Source organism: Dinoponera quadriceps, unplaced genomic scaffold (genome assembly GCF_001313825.1).
Source record: "Dinoponera quadriceps isolate SergipeBrazil2010 unplaced genomic scaffold, ASM131382v1 scaffold458, whole genome shotgun sequence".
In the NCBI taxonomy this organism is placed as follows: domain Eukaryota; kingdom Metazoa; phylum Arthropoda; class Insecta; order Hymenoptera; family Formicidae; genus Dinoponera; species Dinoponera quadriceps.
In genome coordinates this window covers 1,565,417-1,591,304 of record NW_014554796.1, presented here as the reverse complement: position 1 = coordinate 1,591,304, position 25,888 = coordinate 1,565,417, and the positions used below count along the sequence as shown (strand labels likewise).

General features: G+C 48.8%; 1 protein-coding gene across 2 annotated transcripts in view; it reads right to left on the bottom strand.

The window, feature by feature from the left end:
* LOC106741954 (protein Wnt-7b-like) overlaps positions 1 to 22,405 on the bottom strand; it is a 49,694-nt gene extending 27,289 nt beyond the window's left edge. For both annotated transcript variants that reach the window (XM_014614438.1, XM_014614439.1), the window contains exon 1: positions 22,329 to 22,405. In XM_014614438.1, coding sequence (XP_014469924.1) covers positions 22,329 to 22,405 — 77 coding nt within the window. The remainder of the gene's footprint in view (positions 1 to 22,328) is intronic.
* Positions 22,406 to 25,888: the final 3,483 nt, after the last annotated feature.

Below are 25,888 nucleotides of genomic sequence, written 5' to 3'. Positions count from 1 at the left end.
ACCGAGCGCGAGCCAGCGGGCTCAATTTAATTAACGCGCTCACATCGAGGATCTTTTATCGTCCGCTCTTATGCAGATCGCGCGTATTTTTCGCGAGCTCGCGGAATCGCTCCGCTCCAGGATACGGTTATATTCAGCAGGAACAGCATGACCTTTCCAAAGTGCAAAGTTAAGGATCGACGTTCATTACGCGTTCCTGGAATTTACGTGCGCACCTCCGCACAACGCGCCGCATCCTGATTTCGCGTGTCTTTATCTGCCATCGTGCGAAGAAGGGAAAAACGCTCGGTAAATTGCACGTTACCGGCGCGTTCGACGCGTTTCTCCGAGTCTCTCTTTCGTCATCGTTCTACCGAGCGTTCTACCAATAACGAAGCCGATACATCATCCTCTTATCTAAGTCCGCAGATGCACGACTCGCGATTGCGGCTGTGAGATATGTAGCGGAATCTCCCGCGTGTCCCGAGCGTCGAGCCCGCGTGCGAGAATGCAGACGCGGGGGATGTGTGTGTCACAGGTGTCTAACAGATGGAAAGATTAGCTCCTCCCGAGTCGAAATTTCAGTTCTACATTAAGTCTACTATTTAGTTTTATATTAAGATTTTAAAAGTTTTGTATTGTACTCCCTTTGATGTTATGATATTTCGAATCTTCGAATAGAATTCAGAGCTTCGAATTCTCGAATCTTCAAACTTCGGCGTCAAATGTCAAATTATATTGAGATTTCGAAATTTCGAACGTATCGAATAGTACTACTCCTAGTGCCTAAAGAGATGAATTGTCCCCTCTAATGTCTTTAATTCTCTTCTTTTTAATTAACGCGACCCTCGCTTGCATTCTTCAGTTAAGGATGAGTCCCTCTCTTTCGCTCACGTGATACTATGTCACCGATAATCATCGTGACGGAATTCGTTCAACCGGTACAACCTTACGCCCGGGACGAGCGCGCTCTCGTTGCTCGTTGCTTTGTCCGTCCGTTACTGTCAAGAAGTCGAGATACGTCCACTGTGGGCCCCGAGGAGCCTACAATGTGGATGCTTATCCGGCGTCAAAATTTCGAGACATTTTCTTAACGCAGAGACACCTCGGCCCGGCGGGATGGGAGTTCGCCGCGTAACACATACTCGGTCCTTTTTACCGAGAGATTTCAGCTCGACGATCCATGGCGAATGGGTTTTGAGCGCTCGATACGCCGTGACTAATCGAAAATGCTGGAAGGGTACCCGCAGGAGCGGATTTACGTTTCCTACCATTTTAAGCACTTCATGTTCTACGAACGAGCAACACACGTAACGTAACGAGAAATCGCGGGAAAAAAACGTCGATTATTTATTTCTCTCGACAATCGTAAGCGTATCGATCACGTACAGCATTGAAATCGATGTTCTTCGACGATCATCGTTATTTCTACCGTTCGCCATTTATTTTCCATCACGGGGAAGCTGGGAAATCCTCAGAGAATTCCATCTATTTTTGGTCCAGGTGTAAATGCGTCCCTGGATGGTCGTGTAGCATGCTCATTGGGATAGGTCCGACTCGTCTCTCGTTGCAACGCGGTGAGCAACAATGGGTCGCCACCGCGACGATATTCAAACTGCTTTCGCTCTGGTTACGATGACTACTTCGTCGCGATTCGATACGCCTATTCTCGTCCTTAGCTCGGAATTAAACGCGCCTCGGACTCCGTGACTCACGGCGTTACCGGTCGTTTACTAGCCGCGACAAAGTGATTCCCCGCGGCCGAAAGAATCGAGTCATCGGCGAATCATCGATAATCGCTTCCCGATAGATCCGTGATTCGCCGGCGTTAATTGTCATTCTCTTATTGCGCTGACGCGAGAGGAGAGAAAATATTCTCGGTGGAAGATAAATATTAGGCGCAACTCGTACGTCCTATTTATAATGCTTACATTTTAATAGTATTTTTTTTCTAGTCTAAGACATACGAGAGTGTATAATCGTACTATCCTTTGCTGGCACAAAATGCTGAAATCGTTGGCAAAAATTCTTGTCCGCGTTGTTAACACTTTACCGACCGCTAGCCTATTAATCGGCTTTTTGTCATCATTTGTCAGAAATCATCAAATTTTGTTGGAAGTATGGAATAATGGCAAAAGAAGCGTAAATATGATCTCAACTATACATTCTGCACAATTAACAGAATCCAGAAACAGAAGTAAAAGATCAAACGATCCCATACAGAAGCCTAATTCAATCGTAAATTATAACAAATATATGAAGGGCGTAGATCGCGCGGACCAATATCTATCGTATTATTCCATTTCTAGAAAAACAAAAAAATGAACTAAACGAGTTGTAATGTTTTTTATCAACTGTGCACTTTTCAATACATTTAAAGCATACACAATTCTCAACGGAAAAAATATTACGTACAAGAATTTCCTGCACAAAGTCGCAGTTTCGTGGATAGAAGATTGTGAAACTAATTGTACAGAACAAGATGACGATCTACCTAATTCTGAACCCACAAGAAGAACACTCAGATTAGACCATCCCGAAAGACTGTCGAATTTCGGAAAACATAAACTTATAAATATAGTGACCAGCGGTCGAAGTGTAAAACCTCAAAGACAATGTAGAGTTTGTGCAGTTCAAAGAAAAAGAAGTAGAACATGTTTTGTCTGTAAATTTTGCAATGTTCTACTACACAGAGGCGACTGTTTTGAACGATATCATACTTTTAAAAAATATTAAACTATTTCTTATTTGAAGTATGTCAATATATAGATTATGGTATATTATATAACTATTTAACTGAAAACCGTTGTAATAGATAAAATAAATATAATTTAGCATTAATATTATCAAAATAAAAGAAGTTATTAAATCTAATTATCCTATAATAACAGAAAGCGGGCAATTTTATCTGAGCATACGAAAAGCACAGATACTCCCGCGCGACAGTCTAAACCGAAACAGAGCCGGCGCCAGGGAGGATTTGCGGCCGAGCGGCCGGTCGGACGTGCGTATGCTGTTGAACCGCTAGCGGTCGGTAAAGTGTTAATTGCGCGCGCTTAAACACTAACACGTATGGCGATTTTCCGGGCAGTCCTTTCCAACAAACCATTTTTTCTCTAACTCGTATCGTTCCAGGGAGTGTAAAACTACTGTCGTTTGTTTGCATAAGCCCACTTGGGGCTTTCGGCAGAAATTTTAATTTGTACGAATTTTCGCGCTCTAATGATTAACCAATTTTTTTCTAGTCTGGGACACTCGGTAAAGTCCAAAAATACTATCGAGAATATTCAGTTTTTCCCGCGAGGTTATTCGGAATACGCGAAACGCAGATTTCTTTTTCCTCGCATCACACATTCGGTACCAACGATTGCGATTGAATTGATCTCAGCACCACTTATCGCTTCCCCTGACTTCCTTATCCTTAAGCCGGACAGGCGCTTATCTTAATACGCCAATTTAGCCGCTATATTTCATCATATCGATCGTTTAACAAGCGGTATAACGACTCGCCGTCGCGGTTTATCGCGGCTCGATTTCCTCGTGGATCCTCGTCGATGATTTACGGGCGCTCGGGACCGGGAAAGTTGAGGAGGAAGTGGGAAACGCTCGCGACGATTTGTTGCGATAGCCGGCGAAATCGCGCTTTTCCGATGATATCACGGCGATCCGCTCACGCATACATCGTGCACTGCGTTTTTATCTGCGGCGATAAGTCGGCGGACGGATACGACTTGATCCCATGCGACGGCCAATACGCGTGTCCACTTTGCATTGCATGTGCGCGATACGCATAGATAAGGATTAAGAACTTACTAAGTGGTCCCCCATGCGCATGCACCGCACACGCGTGGGTCGTTCCCACTGAGCCACGCGTTATTTAGTGGCCGACCGGGCGCACACGCTCTCACACACGCGTAGCGAATTGTATCGCCTTCGTATCTAATTCCCGTATTTATGGCGCACTTATTGAATCCTCCGGCTTCGCCTGTGTGTCGTCCCGCGCGTAACTCGTGTGGCCGCCTATGAAACGGCTAATAGCTGACGGCCGACGATCGATCGCGTCTTATTACGCGAAGGAAAAAAAAGAAAATTATTCCACTTCATTTGATTCCGTTAGAGCTGATAAGTGCGGATTCGTGCGAATTGGAAAGTAGCGAGAACCATCGCGCGATTTCGAGTCCCCTTGCGCAGCGAAGGCCCGCGGATGATCGCCGTCTCGATGAGCGTTCGTGAATTTATATCGCGAGACATTAGATACGCACACTTTGCGTCCGCGCGGCGATACCTCGGCACGCGGTATCGCGAATTCCGACGTTCCAACGTTCACTTCAATCCACGATGCTATGTCTCTACGCGTACGGTACGTCGCGTAGGTTGTCCTACGCACATGAAGAATCGCAGAGACATTTCACCTTCCATTAGCATTGAATACGAATTAAATTAACCCTCTGATGGAGAGAATTCTTTCGAACGCGCGACGACAGCAAAGGGAAACGAGGATCCAATAGCGAGCGACGAAACGAGCATTTTTTCCGGTGCGACGAATGTCACGATACGCTCGATATAGCGCATTTAATTAAAGAAGCTGTGAGGCTTCAGCGTCGTATTTCCAATTGCGAATCAAGGCCGCTCATAAATTTGATATTTGTCGGGCAAAATTAAATTGCGTTTTTATATATTTATTTATTTATTATGAAATATCCTGCTGAGTGAATTTATTCTTAAGACACGTTTACTTTACCGTCAGAATAAAATATAGTGTTTTCCTATATTTATTAATTTGTTCTTATAGCAAAATAATTTATAGATTCAGCAAAATAATCCAGCGAATGGCAATTAGTATTTTTAATAACTCGCTTTATTGTCCATGCAGTAACTGACAGATTTCGTTGCGACGTCATAAAAATTGCTATGCCAGCAAATTATTTTTCTCCGTGTTCGGATTGCACGAGCAATTAGATAATATTTTAATGTATATTCAATGCAAATTTCATTGAATTCTTTTCAAACTCATTTCACCATACAACCTCCTTAAATCAACCGAGTTTTCGATCGTCGTATTCTCTTCTACCAATTTTTCTTCTCCGCTTCTCGGTCGTGCTCCTTGCCTAAATACATCGCATGTTCCACCCTGTTACCATACATCCTCGTGCTCATTTTTCTCGCGTACACACGCACGCGTGCAACTTTACGGCTACTTCTGCTTCGATGCATCCCGCGCACGTAACACGATCACGACGTACTAATTATATCAGCGCGGTGGGCCCGACCGACATCCACTGCTCCTCGCTAATTGCACGCTCGGTGTGGCATTATTAATCGATACTTTTTAATCGACCGCCCTTATTCGTTCGGATGGCTCGCGCGAGATCAGCGCGCGCGTTATCCCGTAGCTATTATTAAAGCTGCCACTTTGGCTACGTTAAAGGAAAGAGTGATTTATCCACTTCGACTCGTCGTTCTCCCTCCCCCGCATATATTAAATTCATGTGCAGTTTCGAGTGCAGGGAGAACGTATCAAGATCGATGGACCGTAATCTATTTGAACGATGCGGAGTAGCTTCGTTTGAGATTACACGGATATCTCCCCTCGTTCTAACAGTCTCGGTTTTTCCACCTGAAATAATGTCCGTCGCCGGAAACCCGAGCAGGTCCCATTGTGCGACGCGCGAGAAACTAGAGAAACTTGTCGAACGTTCGTGTTCCCGGGCGCTCGAGAAATTCCTTCTATTATGACCCCGGAGTTATTGCCAGATAGGGGAGACGGTTCGTGCAGGTTTAACTGATCTCAGCGAGAGAGAGAGAGAGATAGAGACCAGCGTTTATACTTAGCTGGAGTTAATTAAAAGGATCCATCGACTGGCTCGGGGTACGAGATAAGATCGGCGTTGACGCCACAAAGAGGAACGTAGTCGGCGCTACAGCGACCTTTCTCGGGGTAGGTGAGAAATTTTGCGGGGTTTCACATAAATCCTATCCCGGTGCCTGCCTCGCGGATCGATACGAGATAACGTCGGGACATAGCGTTACTGCCTTAATGCCCCGGCGTCGTTCACACGTCTTACTGTTTAGCGATTAGCAGCGGATAATTAGTTTCTGATATATACAATATGGTGCGGTGAATCAACACGATTTGGTAGACGGAAAAAAAATCTGATCGCATTAACCACAAAGTGAACAACCAGATAGGTTGTTCGTTTTCGTTGAAGAGAATAGAATTTCTGGTTATAAGAACGTGTGACACTTATATCCTTACCGGAGATTCTGTTTTCCACAGTTAAAACTCAGTCTGTTCGTTCACTTTCTGAGTAATGCAATCGGAGTATTTTCCGTGCAGTTTCGAAAATCCGTCGAGTTCGCGCGAGTAATAGTAAAAGGGTGGGAAAAACTTGTCCATTCGTTCTTTCCTCGTTAATCGTTTCCCCTTCGGAATGCACAACGCCCCGCTCGCGTCCGGCTGTCACGATTAGAAAAAAAAAAGGTGGCCGGCGCGGGGAGCGAGAGAAGGATATGAGAGTCAGTCGACGAAAAAGGGGAGCGGTTCGCATAATTTCGCGATATTATCTGGGCGCGAACGTATCTGCCGTTCTCCGTGGAACGGTCCGCGCGCGGATTCCCACGCACGAAAGAGGAGAGCTCGTCCAATTTCGAAATTTCGGGCCGGGCCGGGTTAAATGTTAACACGGGAATTATGCTAATCGGTGCGCCCCGCCATCGGGACATTCGTCATCCGCCGTAGGCCGCGGTTTTCTGGTCGCTTTTTGCGGGTACGCACCGTTTATACGACCGCGCCGCGGCGTACGGAGGTGGTCCAGAAAGAGAGACGTATTTGAAAGTCTAATTTTTTTTACGATTTTCATGCTCGGGAGATCGAGATTCTCCTTCCATAAAGTCGCCGCCGTCGCCACAGCCGTCGTCGTTTCGTCTTCGCTTGTCTTCGCTCTCTTGTCTTTGTTCGTGCTTTTCTTACTTTCAGTGTTGCACGCATGCCGAATCCCCCTTCTTTCCTTGCTCTCTGCCTTATTATTCTGCGTCGGTACGGACGAATAATTTTTATAACCCAAACTGCCGCCCCCCTCCGCGCGTATATATATAATTTATCGCAAGACCGACATTTCTGCAAAATTGTATACGACTTTGAATGAAAACGGTGTATGGTCAATCACAAAAAGGTTCCAACATTTTTTAAATTTCGCAAGGCATCTCGTATCCAACAGGAAGTATATAAATGTTCTCTCCTGAGAATTAATAAAAAATTTTACTTTATTGGACAACCTGTCTTATTTATTTTTGTTTCTGTCATTCTTTTATTTATGTAAAAAAGGGATTTTTCCCGTTCATGCTATAAACAAATAAGTAAATTCTCCTATTGGACGAGACATACGTTCCGAAACTAATAAATAGAAACTTGCAGCCTTTTTATGAATGACCATATGCGTGTACGCAAAGAGTATGCAAATGAACATCATTAAATAATTGATTTTCATCGATAATGGAAGAGTCTACGCACGCGGAGAGGCGGTAGAAAAGATTTACTCCCACATACTGTACGGATGATACGAGCGGGCGGAGTGGCTAGCGATCGCCGGAAATTCATAACTTAGCATCAGCCGACGAAAGAGGGTTAATCGGCAAAAATACGAGACGAGTTTTGTCGCGGGCGGCGAAGGCGCCGGAGAACGGTGTTAGTTGAAATATAATTTCGTGGCTTAGCTTAGACCGTAGGCACCGTGGGACTGTAAATTCACGCTTGGAAATCGCACGAGCATCCCGGTTCCTCCCTCCCCTTCCGTCTGCGTGCTACGCGCGAACCACGCCCGTGAAACCGACGAATTCGACATTTGACCCACGGTCGCGAGAGCATTAACATTTGCGGGGACGTTCTCACGCGATTTCCTCTCCTCTCTCTCTTCTTTCGAACAGGTTGGATCGGGATCGTGGTCGCGATTTTTGGCAATTTTTTTTTTTTCGCGAGCAAAGATACAAGCGTATGCGGCGAATTGAAATTCGCTCCTCAGCCGATGGCGGGCCTAGGTGGACCTCGTGGCCTTTGTCGTCGTAGAAACCAGTTTGGAACTTTGTAATTCGTACGTTCGCGAGTGATGTATGCACCGCTTCTGGGAAACGGCGTCGTGCCTGCTTATTTCGCAGTGAGGTCGACCTTGCGAAGCCGCACGATAATCCGGTACAGGCGATTATAACACACGGTACGCATCGGGTATTTTGAATGTAAATTAAAACCGATCCCGAAATATATAACTCGCCAAAGACGAGGCTGCGCGCATAGACCATTATCTGCCGTTCCGTCGCCGTATAAAAACGCACGGGACAACGGTTCATTATCTTCAATTTGGGCTTAGATAAAAAAAGGCCGGTCGGCCTTTCGAATTACCACAGGAAGTCCCGGGTGTAGAACCTCGCTTGATCACAGATTGGCACCGCGGCGAGAACATTTGTACTAACTCGCGGTAAATGCCGTTCGCGCGCACGTAGGAAGAGAGAAGGAGAGGAAAGTCTCTCGCGCGCGCTGTATCAAGGTGCAGCAAGTGTGTCCCTCTCCGAACGGTGGGCGTTTCTTCTGATGATCAGAGTGGGAGAGGGTGGGTGGAGAGCGATATAGCAAGAGAGGGACGAGGAGGAAAGAGAGAGAGAGGAGAGGAGAGGAGAGAAGCGATTCAATTTATGTCTCGACAATGCAGCTTTGTCTCGCCAAATTATCATACATGAACCTACATACATAATCCCGTACCGGCGCATTATCATATCATAGCTGCGCATTAAAGTACCGGTTCCTCCCTGCTCCCTTCCCTCGTTGTATCGAGAGGCGCCTATGTTTATGCGATCGGCAAAAGAAATTGCGGGTCGCCTCATCGATTGAACTGCTCCGCCGACGGGTCCGTAAAGTACCTTTGATGTGCGACGCACGCCGACACTTCCGGTACGCCCAATGAGAAAGTACCGAAAGTGCGCATCGATCCAAGTAAAATCTGGGCGTCTCTTTTCCCCGCCACACGGATGAGAAATATCTGAACGTACCCTGAACGTTGTGTTTTCGAGTATTCATCCTTCGCACGGTGAATACATACATATAGCTGCACTCATGTACGTTGATACAGTATTTTGATTTTTTCCATCTCGTCGTCATTTGATTCGCTTCGTACGGGATCTATTGTTCTATTGTCAGTAAGCGAATAATAAAATCGGCGCGACACGCGCGGCAATGCCGAACGAATTATGCGAGTCACTCGACAACTTGAAGAAATCGTCGACGGAGCGACGCGTCGCGAAATTGGAGGCTGGGGAGAGGGGAGGGCATCAGCAAGCACCTCAATGACAGAGGAGATTTCTCAATCAATCCGTATCGCGCGCGAGGCTCTCGAGAGACTTGAAAATCCGACGCATTGACGGGATAATTACATGCACGTAGGCCGCGCGGTAGTAGTATGTTCATCTGTCAGACTCGCGGGAAGAGAGGAACCGAGGAAAAAGAGAGAAAGAGGGAGAGAAAGATACGAAGAGAGGACGCGCTTGGTAGCGCTCGCTCTTCTGCTACCGCTGGATCCGCCTCTGGCCACCCACGAGGATGAGATCGTCGTCGACTCGATCGGTTTAACCTCCGCGCGAATGTCCGCGAATATTTCCATTTGCATAATGGAAACTATATGTGCATCGAAGGAGCCCGACGCGATCGCCTTTCACGCCTAAACGCCGCAAATTCATTCGCCGCCCTCCCCGCGACAAGACGAGCTCGCCTTAGCTCGATAGGCATTCCGGCGGATTTGGCTGACGGTTTATTTCGTCCGAGATATCAAAGCTGCGAATCGACGATGCGTTAAGCCGAACGAGCGTGTGGCGATAGGTGATCTTATTGCTTGCTTCCTCCGATCTTTTTTAAAGGGTGTATCGATTCGATTTTATTGGAAAGGAGAGTGTGTGTGTGTGTACAGAAACACGCATAGTATTTTCTAGGATAAGAGCGGCTCAAAATCTCGCTCCCTATTACAGAAGATTTATTCCGGCAGGTTCCACGAAATTGCAATCGATGCGCGAATATGTGGGCAGGCTCGATTGTTTATTAAGATTGGCTCGATGACGAACGCGCCGTGGCGCATAATATGTGGGACAGCGAATAAGCCACAGTGGCACAGGGGCGAGTATACTCGCGACACGTACATACCGTGTGTACTTCATGCCAATGGGCTTTACAGCTTACGGTACGTCAACGTGCTTGAGCAAGCGCGATAAAGCGAAGGCTCGAGTTTAACGAAGCGCTTAATTCAAGGCGCGACCTTTATTGCCGATCGGAGTGCGTTATGCGTCGCGAAGTCGCGGACACATGCGGCGGCGAAATACAGATCGAATATCCTTTATTATTCGCGGGAATAAAACCAAGCGGCGAACGGCGGAGAAAGTGAAAGCGCCGTCCCATAGGAAATTAATTGCGCGCCGGCAGGGGAGGAGGAGGGAGTATCGTATTCGCGACTAATAACAGACCAAAATTTACAATAATCGCGGCGACACGATTAATCTTCTCGTCTCGATGAAAATATAACTTGAGAAAAATATCAGGTAGGTCCGCATGGAAAAACAGAATTAAGTACCATAGCTAAAAATTAGTTATCCATACAATTGAAATTTAATCACCAGGCCTAGCTCTTTAGCTGTGGGAACTAATTCTTATGACTATAGTTGCGCGGCTATAATCGTTTCCATAAACGGAAAAAAGAATTGACTCCCACAGCTAAAACTAGGTCTGGTAATTAAATTTCAGTCGTATTATATGAATAGCTAATTTTTAACTATGGCAGCTGATTGTTTTTTTCCGTGCACGGATAAAGACCTAGGCATCATATTTACATACCACATCATGCTTGGTACTCATGTACTGCTAAAACCGCGCACGGGGAAGAGGAATTAGCTGTCCACGTAATACAACCGAAATTTAATCGCCAGATCTAGTTTTTAGCCGTGGGATAGCTAAAAACTAGATACAAGCACAAAAAGAATTAGTCAAAAAAAGACGAGAAAAAATCTCACGTTACCCGTGCGAAAATTACGCGAACTAGCTTTTCGTTAAAGTCGCCCATCGCCCAGCGGGTCATGTTAATCCGCGAGACGTTGAGCGAGCTCTTCTGGTGGACCTGTGCGGAAGATGGGCGCACATGTCGGCCGTACCGCAGAAATGACTCATGTGAATAACTCGGTGTCCCGATAGTGATCAGCTCATTAAAGTCCCGCGGCAGACCGAAATACGACTTACCGGGACGTAACGGCGGCGATACGCACGGGACGGACGTTCACGTGGACGAGACGAGCTCGGCAGCCGCGGCTCGAGCGGCGGGCCAACTCCGGGAGGAGACTCACGTGCGATAGCACGATGGCGAGAGATAAATAGATAGCGCGGAGGAGTAACGGAGGTCACGGGTCTGACATTTCGGAACGTGTGATCGGAAGAGATACACTCGAGAGCGACGTAGGCAGGTAGATTCAGATAGCGGTAGAACTCGTTACGCTGCGTCTTCCCGAGAGTGTTCTTTTGTCTGACGTTTCATCTCGTTTCTACTGTCGCACGACTCTATCCCGCGACGGGACTGAGCGAATCCATGATCGCGTTTAATCGCCGATCGACGATCGTGAGGAACCTCGATCGACAGGACGGATGATGCGAGGTTCTGCGGCGCAGTTAAAAGCGTCACTTTAAAAGCATCTCTCTGAATCCCAATTGGAACCTGAGAAATTTTCTATGCGGGCGGCTATAAGAACGATTTCTTCGTGCTGACGAGGTTGCGCGTCTCGGACGAGACACTGGGAGGATGACCTTACCGTGCCGGCACGCAAACGCGACGTACACCCTGGACGTTAAGCGAACAGAAGCTATCCGGGAAATATAGTACGCCGCGCCAATAACGGTAAACGATCTGACCGAGGCGATCGATGTGTGATATTCCGGGAATACTATTAGCGGTTGCGTATTGAGAAGCGGCGAAGGATAGGCAGCAGGCGAGAGAGATACGCGGGATGCTGTTTCTACGCGTATTATAAATATGTCCGACGACTATCGCGCGGCTACCAGCGAGAGAGCCGCACGGGAGGAAATCAGTGGCTCGTGGCTGCGGAGGGGGACAGCCGGGATGGAACGTCGATGTTGAGCGCGCCGTTGGAATTTGATTTACCGCGATGCTGGCTTAATTGACAACCCCTATCGCGCTGATTGCACGGTAGGGAGTAACGTCGGGAGTAATGCCACCGATCGGCGATTCTTCCGTCTCGACTTTATAGGGAAGAGCGAGGAGGGCGCGATATGCGAAGAGCGCGCGCGTGTATACGCGAATTCCGGTGACAGGATAGATGATGCGAGGTTCTGCGCCGCTGAACGGCGCAGTTAAAGGCGCGACTTTAAAAGCATCTCCCTGGATCCTCATCGCACGGTTTAAAAGGCCGAGTCAATCGACCGGCGAAAAAGACCCGCCAATCTCCGGTATGATGTCATCTCCGGGACCCGAGAGGTTGCTCGGTTTTATTGATAAAACTTTATTCCCATCGATGGAAGAATGTTGCGCCGGCGGGAAAAATCGCCGGCGAGAGAGAAACGGCCGACGTCGTGTTCCCTCTACTCCATCTCTTCTTTCCCCGCGCCGACGAGAGACCGTTACAAAAATCAATGAATCGGCTCTCCTCTCTCCCATCGGCTTTATTAATTACTCGGAGAGCGTGCGCGTATCGAGACACAAATTATCGCTATTTTATGGCCGGAGAAATCGAAAACTTCTCCGCAGAGGCTGTCGAGATCGTTATCGCGGCCAGGTATCTTCGGGATCTGATCTCCCGGCAGGTAATGCCGAAAGCGTCTCTCCGTAGGAAGGCTTCGACACCCGGAGAGGTGGCGAAAATTTCAACCCTGGCGCCTGAAGATTTATGGCGCGGCTTCCCCGTGCGGCATCCTTCGCACGGGAATCACGCGCACGAAACCAGTTGTGAGAGAAAGGAAAATAACGCGGAGGATAAGAGAACCTTTCGTTCGTACGGGGTGTCAAAGTTCCTCAAACGACACGTTCGACTCTTCCTCGCTCGGTCGCTCGGCGATTAAGCGGTGACTTCTCGATAACCGATATCGCAGATAATCGCAGCCAGCCGGCTGCGAGGTGAACCGCAATCTCGCGCGTTGTAAAACTCGCTCGGCGTCAATTTCGTGAAACGCAAGAGGTACGCCCGACACGAACCGACACGGCGCCGACGTTCGGCCAGGGGTGTTATTACCATAAGCGGTCGCGCAAACAAACGAAAATAGCCGCAGAACCGCTGCGGTTCAAATCGGTAATGACCGGCTGTCGATGTAATTACGACGGATTAAAGTTAATTAGATTTGGCGCACTTAACGGTCATGCCGGCGAGATAGTTCGGCTCGCCGGTCACGCTCAAGCTCGCTCGTTCGCTCACTCGCTCGCTGCCTCGATGGAGAGTCTGTCGTAATAAACGGTGATAATTATAATGAAAGTGCGGATTATAGTGATTATCCGGAGGCGCGGGCATTCTCTATCCGGCGCGCACGGTTAATCGGGATAAGCGTGTTGCTCCCGAGTCACTCGGTAGTTTGAATATATTAAACTTTTGTCACCTCGAAAGGATCGTCCGCGTGCGTGCGCCGTTCGCCAACAAGCCAACACGTCCTCTCTCGCGCTTCCGCCTGGTAAATGTTGTTATATTTCGCGAATATGCGCCGTGGAGGGCGACGGAGAGAGAGGGAGAGAGAGAGAGAGCCGGTCGGTTCTTCTCCTCCCCCCTTTTTTTTCTTTCGCCAACCGCGGAGGAACTCGAAGATCCCGGCGTAGTGGGATCGAAGTTGTCGGTCCTCCAAGTGATTTCGCTCGAACGCGCTCGCGCCATTAGCATAATTTTCTATGAATTTGTAATCGCCGTGTGCGCGGATATACTTTTCATGTCAACGAAAGTAGATACCGGGCGCGATTTTCCCGTCGGCCCGGCGCGGTCGTAGCGCGCGTAATTTCTACACTGTGCACGCTCCAATACACTAAACGGCGAAATACCGTGTAAATAATGAGCCTTCAACTTTATCAGCGCCATTGGCCGCGATGAGGAGGAGCGTGTAATTATAACGTCCTCACCGGGGTCGATCAACGGGCGCTTATTTTTGGTCGAATGTTACACGTGCGCTCTCGGTCCGCTAGGTAGATACTTAAGCGCGTTCGCCAGTTTAAATGTAAATAGCTCCGTCTACCTGGCAAATTGCCCATGGCTGATCATATACCATCCGGAATGAAGAAACACGCCCTCCGCGTGTGCACGCGCGCGTGTTTTTGCCTCGTCAGGTTCATCGCTAGCTCGAGTGCGAAGAAAAAAATCGACGCTCTTTTTTCAAAGGGTCCGTCTGGTTATTCCCGCGTCGGTTCTCTCTCTCTTTCTCCATAATTGCATCGTGAAATCGGGAATCCGCGTTGGAAGGAATTCTTCCATCCGTTCCTGCGAACGTTCTTCTGAAGGGAAATCTATTATTTCGCCGTTTGATCGTTCATCGCCTGTTACTTTATGGTTATTCGATCGACGACAATGAGGGCGGCGACGCGCGACATCTTGATCGTGTGCCATCTTCGATTATGTTTGCGTGATTATACGCGATTAATCATAGCCGGTGATCTCCCTCGATCGCCGGGGGATGTAATTGCCCGCGAATCGTCACGCGTCCTCGGCTAGTCGTTGATCAGTTAGGGGCCCCCGTTTATGCAACGCGGACGTGCACGCAAGTTGTCATTCGTTAACGTCGTCCGCACGCGAAAGAGAGAGAGAGAGACGGGCTAATAAAGACATAGATCGCGCTAACAGCTGACGACGCTGCCACGCACGTTCTCCTCGTGACTCCAAGATAGGCGGTCGTAAATATCTGCCGGTTCTCTTATCCTACGTCTAACGTAATGGTGGATGATCGACCGGTGTCATTGTTCGGCAGCCCGGCCGGCTTGTAATCTTATCGGCGATAAAATTAATTTAACCCTTTGCGATCGGTGTTAAGTATATTACACTTTCCAGCACGGGCGTTAAATGATAATTCACAGCGCCAGCCTCTCCGCCGGGAGTACTCGGAGTGCTTATCGTCGGTATTTTTCCGGGGGCCCGCTTGGGCGGAACGATTAATGACCGACTCGTAATCGGCGGCCGTGCTGTCGCCCACGCTCGTGAATTTTCTCCTACGCCGCGCGCGAGAAGACAGGCGAACGAGCGGATTTTACGAGGTTTCCGAAGCGGCAACGGCAGCGCTTCTAGTCGAAGTTAATATCGACGGCAGCCGTTCCGCGTTGAAGGCGACGATTTATTAGAGGCGCTCCCGGCCCTCTCTACGGGCGCAATCAATTCGCGGGGACGATCGCGCCGGGGAATACCGCGGTATTTTTCACGTTAACTGTCGACCGCTCGATTCTCGCACACAGGCATTTACAGATATTTTAATGCCGGTCCCCCCTCCCACCTTTCCCGCTTCTTCGCCCGCGGTGGACGAGTCCTTTATGTAACCGCAATTCCTCGTTTCGCCCTTTGTCTCTCTCTCCTTCGCTCTTCTCGTTATGCCTCTTTCGGCCGACGTCTCCTGACTACTGGTTATTTTAATTGGATCTTCGTCGAAACTTTTTCGCCCTCATCCCTCTTCCCTCCCGGTCCTCATCTCCCTCGCCTCATGTTCCTCCTCTCTTTCTCCCGCTCGCGATTCCTCGAATACGCCTCCGATCCGGCTCCGATCGGTTTTTGTGTGCGTCGTTCTAAGGGACTCTCCGGGGCGAGAGAGAGAGAGAGAGAGAGGGAATCGATTGGCGCGATGCGCAGAATTCGACGTATCTCGCAGGATGCTCCAAGGATCCCCGCGCCTCGTTTCGCGCAGGTAGGAACGCTTAGCGTTTCTTCGTGCGCTTCGGGAGGCAGCTCTCGTGCGACCCTCGTTGCAACGCGTGAGTCACTTGATAAAAAGATGACGGGCGAAATAAAATTCCCGACGAATGAGACGCGACGCAGGTATGTTCCATCCCCGCCGGAGAAGAGCATCTCTCGCGTTCCCCGACAAATTTGTCGCATTTGCATTGTGAAAGTGCGCGACGTGAAGGTCCTACTGCGCTGACCGCGAAAGTTTGTGGGCAGTTTTACGACTTGGAGAACGACCGCGATAAGTTTCCACCGACACGGCATTCACGGCGTGATGAGGCGCGAATGGACGCGGGAATCGTGTCGTATCCGAGGCAGTCGGAGCGGTTACCGGCGCAAAGTAGTGTTGCTACTTATATTTTTGACGACGGCGGCTGATGAGCTCGTCTCGCTAGAAACCTGAACCTCGGGAATCCTCAGGACCGACTGCTAATAACGCGAAAATCCGGGAAAGTCAGGTGAAGCAGCTGCGTGGGTGCGAATCTCGCAAAGAGCCAAGCAGACTCTGTTACGCTACTTATCTGCTCTAGAATTTTATGCGACACACTTGGGGGTCGCTTTTGACCCCAGTCTCGTATTTTTCACAATCAACAATACTTGTAACAGTATAAGAATGCACTGTTGAAAATTAATAATATGAGATATGAAAAAGTACCTCTAGGAGTTGAAAGAGCCAAAGAAAAGTAAAAATAGAAAATATCGTCATTTTTAAGTGCGTGGGGTCAAAAAAGATCCCAGGTGGACGAAGATTAATGCTGTCTCTTTCTTTAGTAAAATTGAAAATTTCCAACTAGGCGCGTTATTTTCGAACATTTGTGCATTATGACCGCTTTGGAGAATCGTTGCCGATTCATCAAATTATCAGCAGTCATGATGCACAAATAACGCTCCAGATTGGAAATTTTCGACGCCACTATGCCTAAGGAAAAGGACAGCGTTAATGGCGTCTGCTGTACGATGCTCATTGCCGTATCAACGAAGCTGATTCCCTCGTGCTCGCACATTTTTTCTTTTTCAATTCAATCCAACGTTATGCTTCTCGCACGCGTACTCGCGTACGCACATACACGAGTAAACGCTTTTGGGCCGTTTAACAAATCCTTGGAGCTGGCGGACTCTTTGTCGACCGCCGTCGATGGCCGATGATGAGTCAGCGCAAATATGTGTTGCACATCGCCTTTTGTAACCATTATCCGCGGCCTCGGCTGCGTGGCGGACCGCCGGTCTTTATTTCGCTCTCAGAATAGCCCCGGCCGGGAATGATCTTCCGTAAATCCTCTCGTTTTCTTTGCGCGATCGAGCGCACCGTTGAGCACCGGGTAATAATAAGCGCCGGCGCGTTCGGATCACCATCGGCCCCGATGAAGACAGAACTCCACTACCGAACCGAACTCACCGAATGGTATTACCACTCCTCGCCACGGGAGGGCCACGGGTTCGGGGCCCGGGCTTACTTTACACCGTCGGATCTTAATTTAATGCCCGTCTCTTCTTTCTCTTTCGCCGGGCGGCGCGACGGACCGACGCGTCGACGTATCCTCGCGGAGGCACGTAGGGAGCGGAGCTACGGCCGCGATATATATCGTGTTAAACAGATACTAAATCGTTTCATCTCGAGACGCTTTCGTTAAGGACTCGTGTAATCGAATCGGCGAAAACGAACTTGACAAGGCATGCACGCGAGCTTTCTCTCTCTCTCTCTCTCTTCCTCGTCTCATCCGCGGCGTGAATAATTTCACCGCGGATTCATTGTCGTTAAAATCTCGTGTGCTCGCGCATGCACGTCAATTAACTCGACATCGAACGATACATTAAGCGAGCGAGTTTAATCGAACGGAGGGAGAGAACGGATGCCACGTTAAAGGATCCGGCGAACCGGAACGAAAGGATACACGTTGAGCGTTACGCATGGCGATCGCGAACGACGTGTAACCATTATCATAAACGTATTAAATCCGATCCGCGACGCGGCACGGCGAAACGTTCGATCCGTGGCAGTCCAGCTTCGGTCGCGCAGACATGATCGTTCAATTTCCACGCCATCGCGCCGGAAGATAAACGATCGGCGGCTCTCTCGCTCCGCGGTCGTATCGCCTGTTGCACCGCGCCGGCAGGATCCGACATGTGTTCCGGTCGCGGGATCTGTACGCCGGGAAGTGACGCGCACGCCTACCGGTGCCTACAATGTACGAGCCTTTTCACAGCTATTTGTAAACGTCAAGGGGTCCCTCGAGGTGTGCCTTCTTCTCAAAAGGCAGTCGTGTCGCGCGCTAGCGATAGCAACGAGGCTTTCGTAAGGTAATCCCGAGCGCGCGTCGAACTCGAGATCGACGTCGTGCGAAGGTGGAAGGTGAAATCCTCGTTCTCTCTCTCGAACCACCGAGACCTTCACTGTTAACCATTTATCGCCAACGTTGAAATAAAAATCCTACGTAATTACGAGGGACATTTCGAGCCACGTACCTTGAATTTCGAGATATTATCGCGAAGTACCTCCAAACTTGGAGATACGTACCGTCGTTCGTAATTACGTAGGGTTTGTATTTCAACGTGTACCTTCAACTTTGGCGATACGCATCCCTAGTAGCACAATTCATTGGCGATGCATTGGGCCAATATTGGTATTGATGGTCAACAGTATTTGATTGAACGACGCTGAGGAGAGGCGCGCGACCGGCTGTTACCGAGCGCAGACTCGCTCGATCCCATTCCTATCCTGTGTGGACAAGCAGGATAACGGGGGAATCCTGCTCGGGGCTACGGCGTATCCTCGTGATCGATGGAGACCCTTCCACACCTGCATATTACGCTCCTCGCGTACGATCACTTGGGAATCGTAATTTAGATTGATACCTGCGTCCCGTTAAGTATCGCGCGTTTAGGCAGGGCGCACTTTTATTAATGGGATTTCGAGCCACAGTGGATTATGATGGATCGCCGTCAGTTTAGACGGGAGATTATTATCTTTCTGATTTTCTCTCTCGTCGTGATGTATACGGCGGGGTGTATTGTGATCAATCGAACGCGCTGCGGTCTCGAGGGATGGCGATTCGTAATTGTTAAGGGCTTCCACACGGCAAAAGCCAGGATTATGCGTCCAGGCTCGCGCGGGAACGAATTAACTCGTGTCTCGACAATTAGTCACGCGATAACCCGTATTGCAAACGCAAAAAGGCGCATCGAGCTCGTTATTAAAGGAACACATATGTACGGCATGAACATATATACGCGATACGTTACGTTGTCTTCGAGGTTTAAGCCCGGATAACTCGGGGAACTTTTAATCACGTAAGAAGCTGTCACGTTACATCTCCTGAAGGTAGATACGATATCTGCGGCGACGACACGATGTGCAACCATGTCCGTATCGTCCGCCGCTCTGTCCTGCGTCATTAATTTCTGATAATCTATAACACGTTCGGCACGACAGATGCGTCGGACGGAGAATGCGTCGAAATATTGCGTTTATTAAGGAGGTTGTAAGGCCCGGCGTCGTATTTTCAGTGGCGCATATCAAGGGGTATACCACTTATAAATTTAGTATTTATCAAGCAGCATTGCGTTTTGTACATTTATTTCGCTACCCGAGTAATAAATGTTAATTTGAAACGAAGTTGAGGTAAACATATATACAAAATGTTACAAATACGAAAATATTGTTACTTTCTATTTTTCCTATATTAGTGCTATATTTGTACATCAGTTCATCTAATAAAGATGCACAAGTAATAGAAAGAGATATGTGTTTAAATATATGTAATTTTTAATTTAAGACTAATTTTTTCGATGTACTTATGTATATGTATTTCGAGTATTACTATAAATTATGAACTCGACACCGTTGTATTTAGAAATTTAAAAAATAGCACGCTAATCTCAATGAGCACACATAAAAAGTATCAATTTTTTAAACCGCAAATATCAGCTCTCGAACGGTCAATCTTATTCTAATTGCACGAGCAATTATATCTCAACGTATACGTAATGCAAGTTTCATTGAATTCTTATCAAACTCATTTCGCCATACAACCTCCTTAAAAAGATACCCCAGCTACTCCTCTTTCTTGCGCGCGCGCGCGCTCGTTTTCTCCTTTCCCCGAGTAACAAACTACCGCTTACTTTGTCAAAAGTTTTTCAACGATCATCGAGGGAGAATTTATCGTCGCCGCGAGAGCGCGACGACGGCGGCTGTATTCCGCATCGTAATTATATACGCGCGGATAGCCGCGTTCTTCGTCCCGTTGCTATGATCTCGTTCTCGCCGAATGCGCGGGATGGGACGATTCAGCGGGATCGACGAAATGATCTCGTTTCTGCGCGATGATAGTTCGATCGGCCTCAATTTACATGGCCAGCTTCATTCATCCACTTAGCGCGCTCATTACGCGGCCGATAGCAAAGCCGCTCGTAAAACGCAACGAGCACTCCGCGCGGCCGTTTCATACGGACATAACATTAAATTCGGTCAGTCCGCAATCACGCGTTGCGCGTTGCCGCATTATATAAACGTTTCGTTCCGTTCGGCATCGTAATTAGTTCTGAATGACGGCCGCGCTTGCGCATATTAAATCATTACGGTGCTTATGTAACCCAGGCATTAAGTTACGGCGGAAATACCAATCACCTTCGTTAACGCCGAACGATTTCGACGATCTCGAGTCGCCTGAGATCCCAGGGCTCGATTCCGTAACGCATAATACTTTCTATGAGACTCCTGTGTCTTACGTCGTCGGTGCCTAGAATGAAAAAGCGAATGCAGACGGGATATTCGACCTTACTCTCGATCGTGTCGACGGTACGTGTATACGCGACCACCTGCATTATTACTGCGACCTTATTGTGGCCGTGATAAAGTGGCGAAATGCCGATTTCGAAGGTCCAGAGCAAGCAATTTGCGGCCGATTTACCGCGCCCCGATCGTAGATCGCGCGTTCCCCCGATCTCGATGTTAATGGCGATCCCGTAAAGAAAATGTCGCGATATCGTTTTTATCCAGCGGTGTCGGATTCTGTCTCTCGGCGAAGGCCGAGAAAGAAAGTAGTTCACGAACGTGCGAAACGGAATTGTCCGTTAATAACGATGAAGGATAAGATAAATGCGTCGATCGCATTGCCGTGGATATTCGCCTCGGAATATATTTCTTTGTTCCTGCGAAACGCGCGAGAAGCCGAAGGTCCGGTCACTGATAATTGTTCGTCACAGGTCTCTAGTCTTCCGACGGTCGCTCGATTTTGACGGAGTGTGACGGGCTGTCGGCACGTGTCCGTGCCGCGCCTGTTCCGCGACTTCTTCCGTTGCAGCCCGTTTGCTCGTTACCTGGAGGATAGCGATCGCGATTGACGCTGCAGTTTGCAAATGGATTCTAGCCGCGGGCGACTGTCGATTAACCTTTTCGCTACGGTACGGTATAATCGAGGAACGTTCACGGCTTGCAACACGTTGTCTCTTCGAGATTATCTGTAGATACGGTAGAAATACATTGTTAGGGTAGATCGATCGTTTGTTCAACGTTTTTTCTCGCCTCTCGTTGCGGGAATTTTAATTGACGCACCCGTATCTCGAGACAGGGGGAGAAAAAGGCCAATGTGAATTTCACTATTTTTCAATCGCGAAAAGTCTTGCGCATTTAGCACACCTGTCCACAGAGTAGACACGTCGACTCTATATGGAGAAAAAGATTTCCTCAGGCTCAGTATACGTGTTTAACTTGGATTTGTTTAATATGATTACGATGTAATTTAATATCGAATATAATTTTGTTTGAATGAAAGTGTTTCACTAGGACAAATCATGTTGTTTGATAGAAAAATCAGTATTATTTAGAGGAAATATAATATTTAGTTTTCAGTAAAAGAAATTATTTCATTATATATTAAATATTGTTCCACTGAAATAAAAAGAAGTTATTTAATATTTTTCCCACATGCATATATAGTATCACATTTTTCAAGCTCGGAAAAATCCGAATTTTTCTATTTTTCACGATTTTTCGGTTTCTTTCCGAAAATGAGTGAAAAAAAGGAAAAAGCAGGATTTTTCAATTTTTTTCATGAATTTTTCTCGTTTTTTTCCCAAGCAAATATTAAAAAAGGCAGTTTTTTTTAAATATAGAAATATATTATTTAACGTAAAGATATTTCTTGTTTGAGAAGCTAAACAATTCCGTTTGTTGAATCAAACATCCTTTCGTTTGCTCCATTTCAAAGGACAGATTTGTCTCTCGATCAAAGAAACTTTATCGAATTCGAAAAATTTTTCTTTCCGTATAGATCTAAAAATTCTTCCGGGCTTCAGCCACAAATCGAAAAGTGAGGTTGGTCCCTTCTCTCGCACGGTGCGTGTACATTCTCTTAATCCGACCGAACGTACGCGATTATTTTCGATCTTGCGCCGCGTTTTATGCACCGCAATGCAGCTGAGTTTCTCACCTGGTTCGCCGTGGCTCCTGGATCTGCCCAAGAACGAGAAGGGCTATCGCGATGGTCGCGATATCACCGCGACGCATCTCTTACATCACAATCACCTTGTTGTTATTGAATGCATAAAACGGATGTGTACGCGACAAAGTTTCACGCTTCCGCGATCAGCGGCCGGGTGGGCGGAAGTCGTGCGAAACGGACCGACCCCGTTCCGTTGCCGGATCGGATTGGTCGCGCAGTTTCCGTTACCGCTCGACGACAAGCGCGGTCACGAATTCGTCGGCTTGTGTATCTCGCGTTTTACAACGTGTAACTTCTCTCTCCTCCGTTTGCCCAGCACGCCGGCCGTTCACGAGAGAGCCGGTCGTGAGAAGTTCCCGGAGCTTGTCGCGATTTCGATCACTCCACGTTCTCGTTAGCGCCCTGTGACGGCGGCGGAAAGCCGCGAGCGCCGGACAGGTGCGAAAGAGTCCAACTGCAGAGCCAACATTTGGATTTTCTAAAGTGTTTGCGCGCTTAACACTCTCTCGCCCTGCCGCGCGCCGAAAGTGTTTACCGTCCCCAAATATTCTTTCTCTCGAAAAAGGTTCGCGCTGACTAAGCGAGGAGCTGCCCACAGTTGATGCCTCCCTCGTTGCCGATAATTAAGATCGTAGATTCCGGATAGAGTCTGGAGATTCTCGAATTCAATCAAGTATCACGAGTGATCCGAGTTGAGAGTCGTGTCCTTCCTTCTTTGAGGCGGATCGCCGCACTATCGGTGGAATGTTACTTTAAGCGATTTACTCGATTCACCTTAATGAGGCGTGATCGAGCCGGACGAGACCTGACTTAGAAAGTCTATCCCGGTTTAGACGCGTTTATCCGGAGGAGACTCGGTTTATTATCCTAATGGGCGCACGACGGATGCGGCTCTCGTCAGCAAATCGACACCAATTAAAAAGACAACCGTGCGTCTTGATCGGTACACTTTATACAGTCGAGGTTTCTATCGCGAATGCGCGATCGCTCTCACGCGAGAATATCGGCCGATTGTCCTCGCGCAGTCCTTCGTCGTGGTCGTCCCGCAAACAATTTCGACGCCGGGGCAGCTTATCGGCCAGCTCATCATCGTTACTGCCGCGACGCTTAACGCGATCCTCTTCTCCGTCGATCGCAGCGAGCCGGTGCTGATGAATCGGTAGTCACGCGCTCGTTCCGCTTCGCCATCGGTGGTACTCGCCGGTCTGTACGCGACGAACGGCCGCGAAGAAATCCGCCGCTCAAAGAGCACCCTCCCGACGAAGAGGAGCTACCGGTTCTTATTGTCTCGTTGTCTTATTGTTCCGCCGTGTCAGTCCCTTTGAATCCACGTCTTGTCGACTCGGAGCGCCTCGCCGCGAACAAAGCGACGCGAGGAATATCCCTTGTCTTCGTCCCTGCGAAGCTGTTTCACGCGACTTCCTGTCCGAGCCTTCCCTTTTTTTCGCTCGGTACCAAAGCGCGCGCGAGATCGGTGATCCGTTCACGCGCGTTCCATTAAGCGTTTAGATCGATCAGCGTCGACGTCGTCTCGCGGCAATCCTCGATCGCTTCGAGAGCAACAATGTGATACAAATTCCAACAGTCGATCGTCCATGCGCACCGACGACACGCCAAAGCCGTCATCCTTCCTCACTCGTCACCGCTCCTCGAGGTCGTATCTCCCGGCACGTCGTTACTCATCGTCCGTCCGCTCGAGGCAGACGTCATCGCGCCAGCGTGTGAGACCACCGGATCGATAAGTGTCCTTTTCGCGCGCGCGAGATCCTCGAAAGGGCGACCCTTTCCTTCCTTTTTCCCGCGGCCAACTACGGGAAAACCGGAGCGATTCACCGGACGTGATCGAGCGGACGTCGTGTGGTGTCGCGTGCGGGAACTGGAGCAGAGGGTAACTGTGCAAGGTGTGCGCGGTACAACCTGGTGCTCAAGGTAACCACCACCACCACCATCACCACCACCACCACCACCAGCAGCAGCGGCGTCGGTGCCGCCGCCACCGCGGTATCAGCACTGCTATGACCGACGACACGGTCGGCGGCTCGCGACACTAAGAGTCGGTGGCAGCCGCGCTTTGGGGTTACTCGACACGCGGGGAGTTCGACGTGTAGCGCGCGTACACATGGGAATTTGAATGAGCGGGCAGAAAGTAAAGCGCGTTCGGTCGAGAGGAGGGCCCGCGATGGACTGGCCTCGGCACAACCCGAGTCCTCCTACCTTTGGGATCAGGTCCCAGCCTCTACGATGTTACCTCTACGATCCTACCTCAGCCTGTCTCGCCCTCTTTCTCGCTCTTTTGCTTCACGCTCGCCTCGTCTCTTGATCTTTCTCGTTTCTCTCTCTTTCTCTCTTTTCTTTCTCTCCCTCCCTCCCTCCCCTTCTCTCTCTCTCCCTCTTTCTCCAGCTCTCTCGCCGCTCTCCCTGTCACTCTCCCGTTCTTACTCTCTTCCGTCTCTCTGCTTACCTTCTCTCCGTTTCGTTTCCACCCGGTTCCCGCGTTCCCTTTCCTCCGCGTTGCTGTCCCGCGCGCACGTTATATCTTCGCGGCCGCTCTTCTCGCCGCTCTGCGCCGTTTCGCTTTGCTTTAGTTTGAAAGTTACCTGCCCGCCGATATTCTCGTACGCCAGATCGCCGTGTGTCTATATCCGCGAAATCGTTGCAGCCGTCAATCGCGCGTCAGATAGCTCGCTGATAACGCGAGAGACCCGAATTATTTTCGTCGTACAATGTCCGCCTTACGATGAACACCGATCCTCTCAGCCTCGCGTCGTGAACCGAACGAAGATATTAAACGCGATATAGAACGCATCACGATGGACTTTGTTGATTTCTTCGCCGGCACTCATAGTCGGATCTTACGTTTCAGACCGTCTTAAATGTAAGGCTCGACTATGAATACCGGTCTTTGTGTTTTTCGTTGACCTGGCTGCACGCAACAACCGAGAGCAGCGGAATGGTGGCGTAAATATCGAGCAAAGAATAGCAAGAATCATTCGCCACGCTCTTGCAGCTTTCGTGGCACGGTTACTCAGGACTCGGGCCTGTAAAGAGCGGGGAAAGGCGCCGGGCGTGAATTTGAATCGTTTAACGTCCGGCATTGGCTCGACAGCCCGATTAAATCGTTCGATTAATTGAATCCGTTCTGCACGAGCGGGATAATTGACTGCTCCGTACTACACCCACGTCCTCCGACGGGGAGCAAAATATTGTATCGTTATGTTGTGGCTCTTTTTAGCGCGCAGCCCCCATTGTACTTGAATTTATTAACTTTAACGTGGGCTTAGCCTCGCAAATTATAGCGCAAAAGCTTTACGAGCCGCACACAAGCGGAATCCCCGCTGTACCGATATAGCATCGGAGTGATAGAACAAATTGATCAGTTTAATTCGAGGCAATACCGTGTCTAACGTTCCGGAATATATATCGCGGCTGTAACGCGCAATTTATCACCCACACGCGAGGTCGCGTCTATATCGGAATTACATGTAAATAAGACGCGCGAAATTCGAAAGAGTTCCCTTCGTTACGTCTCCCGGGTCTCTCCGGTTGGT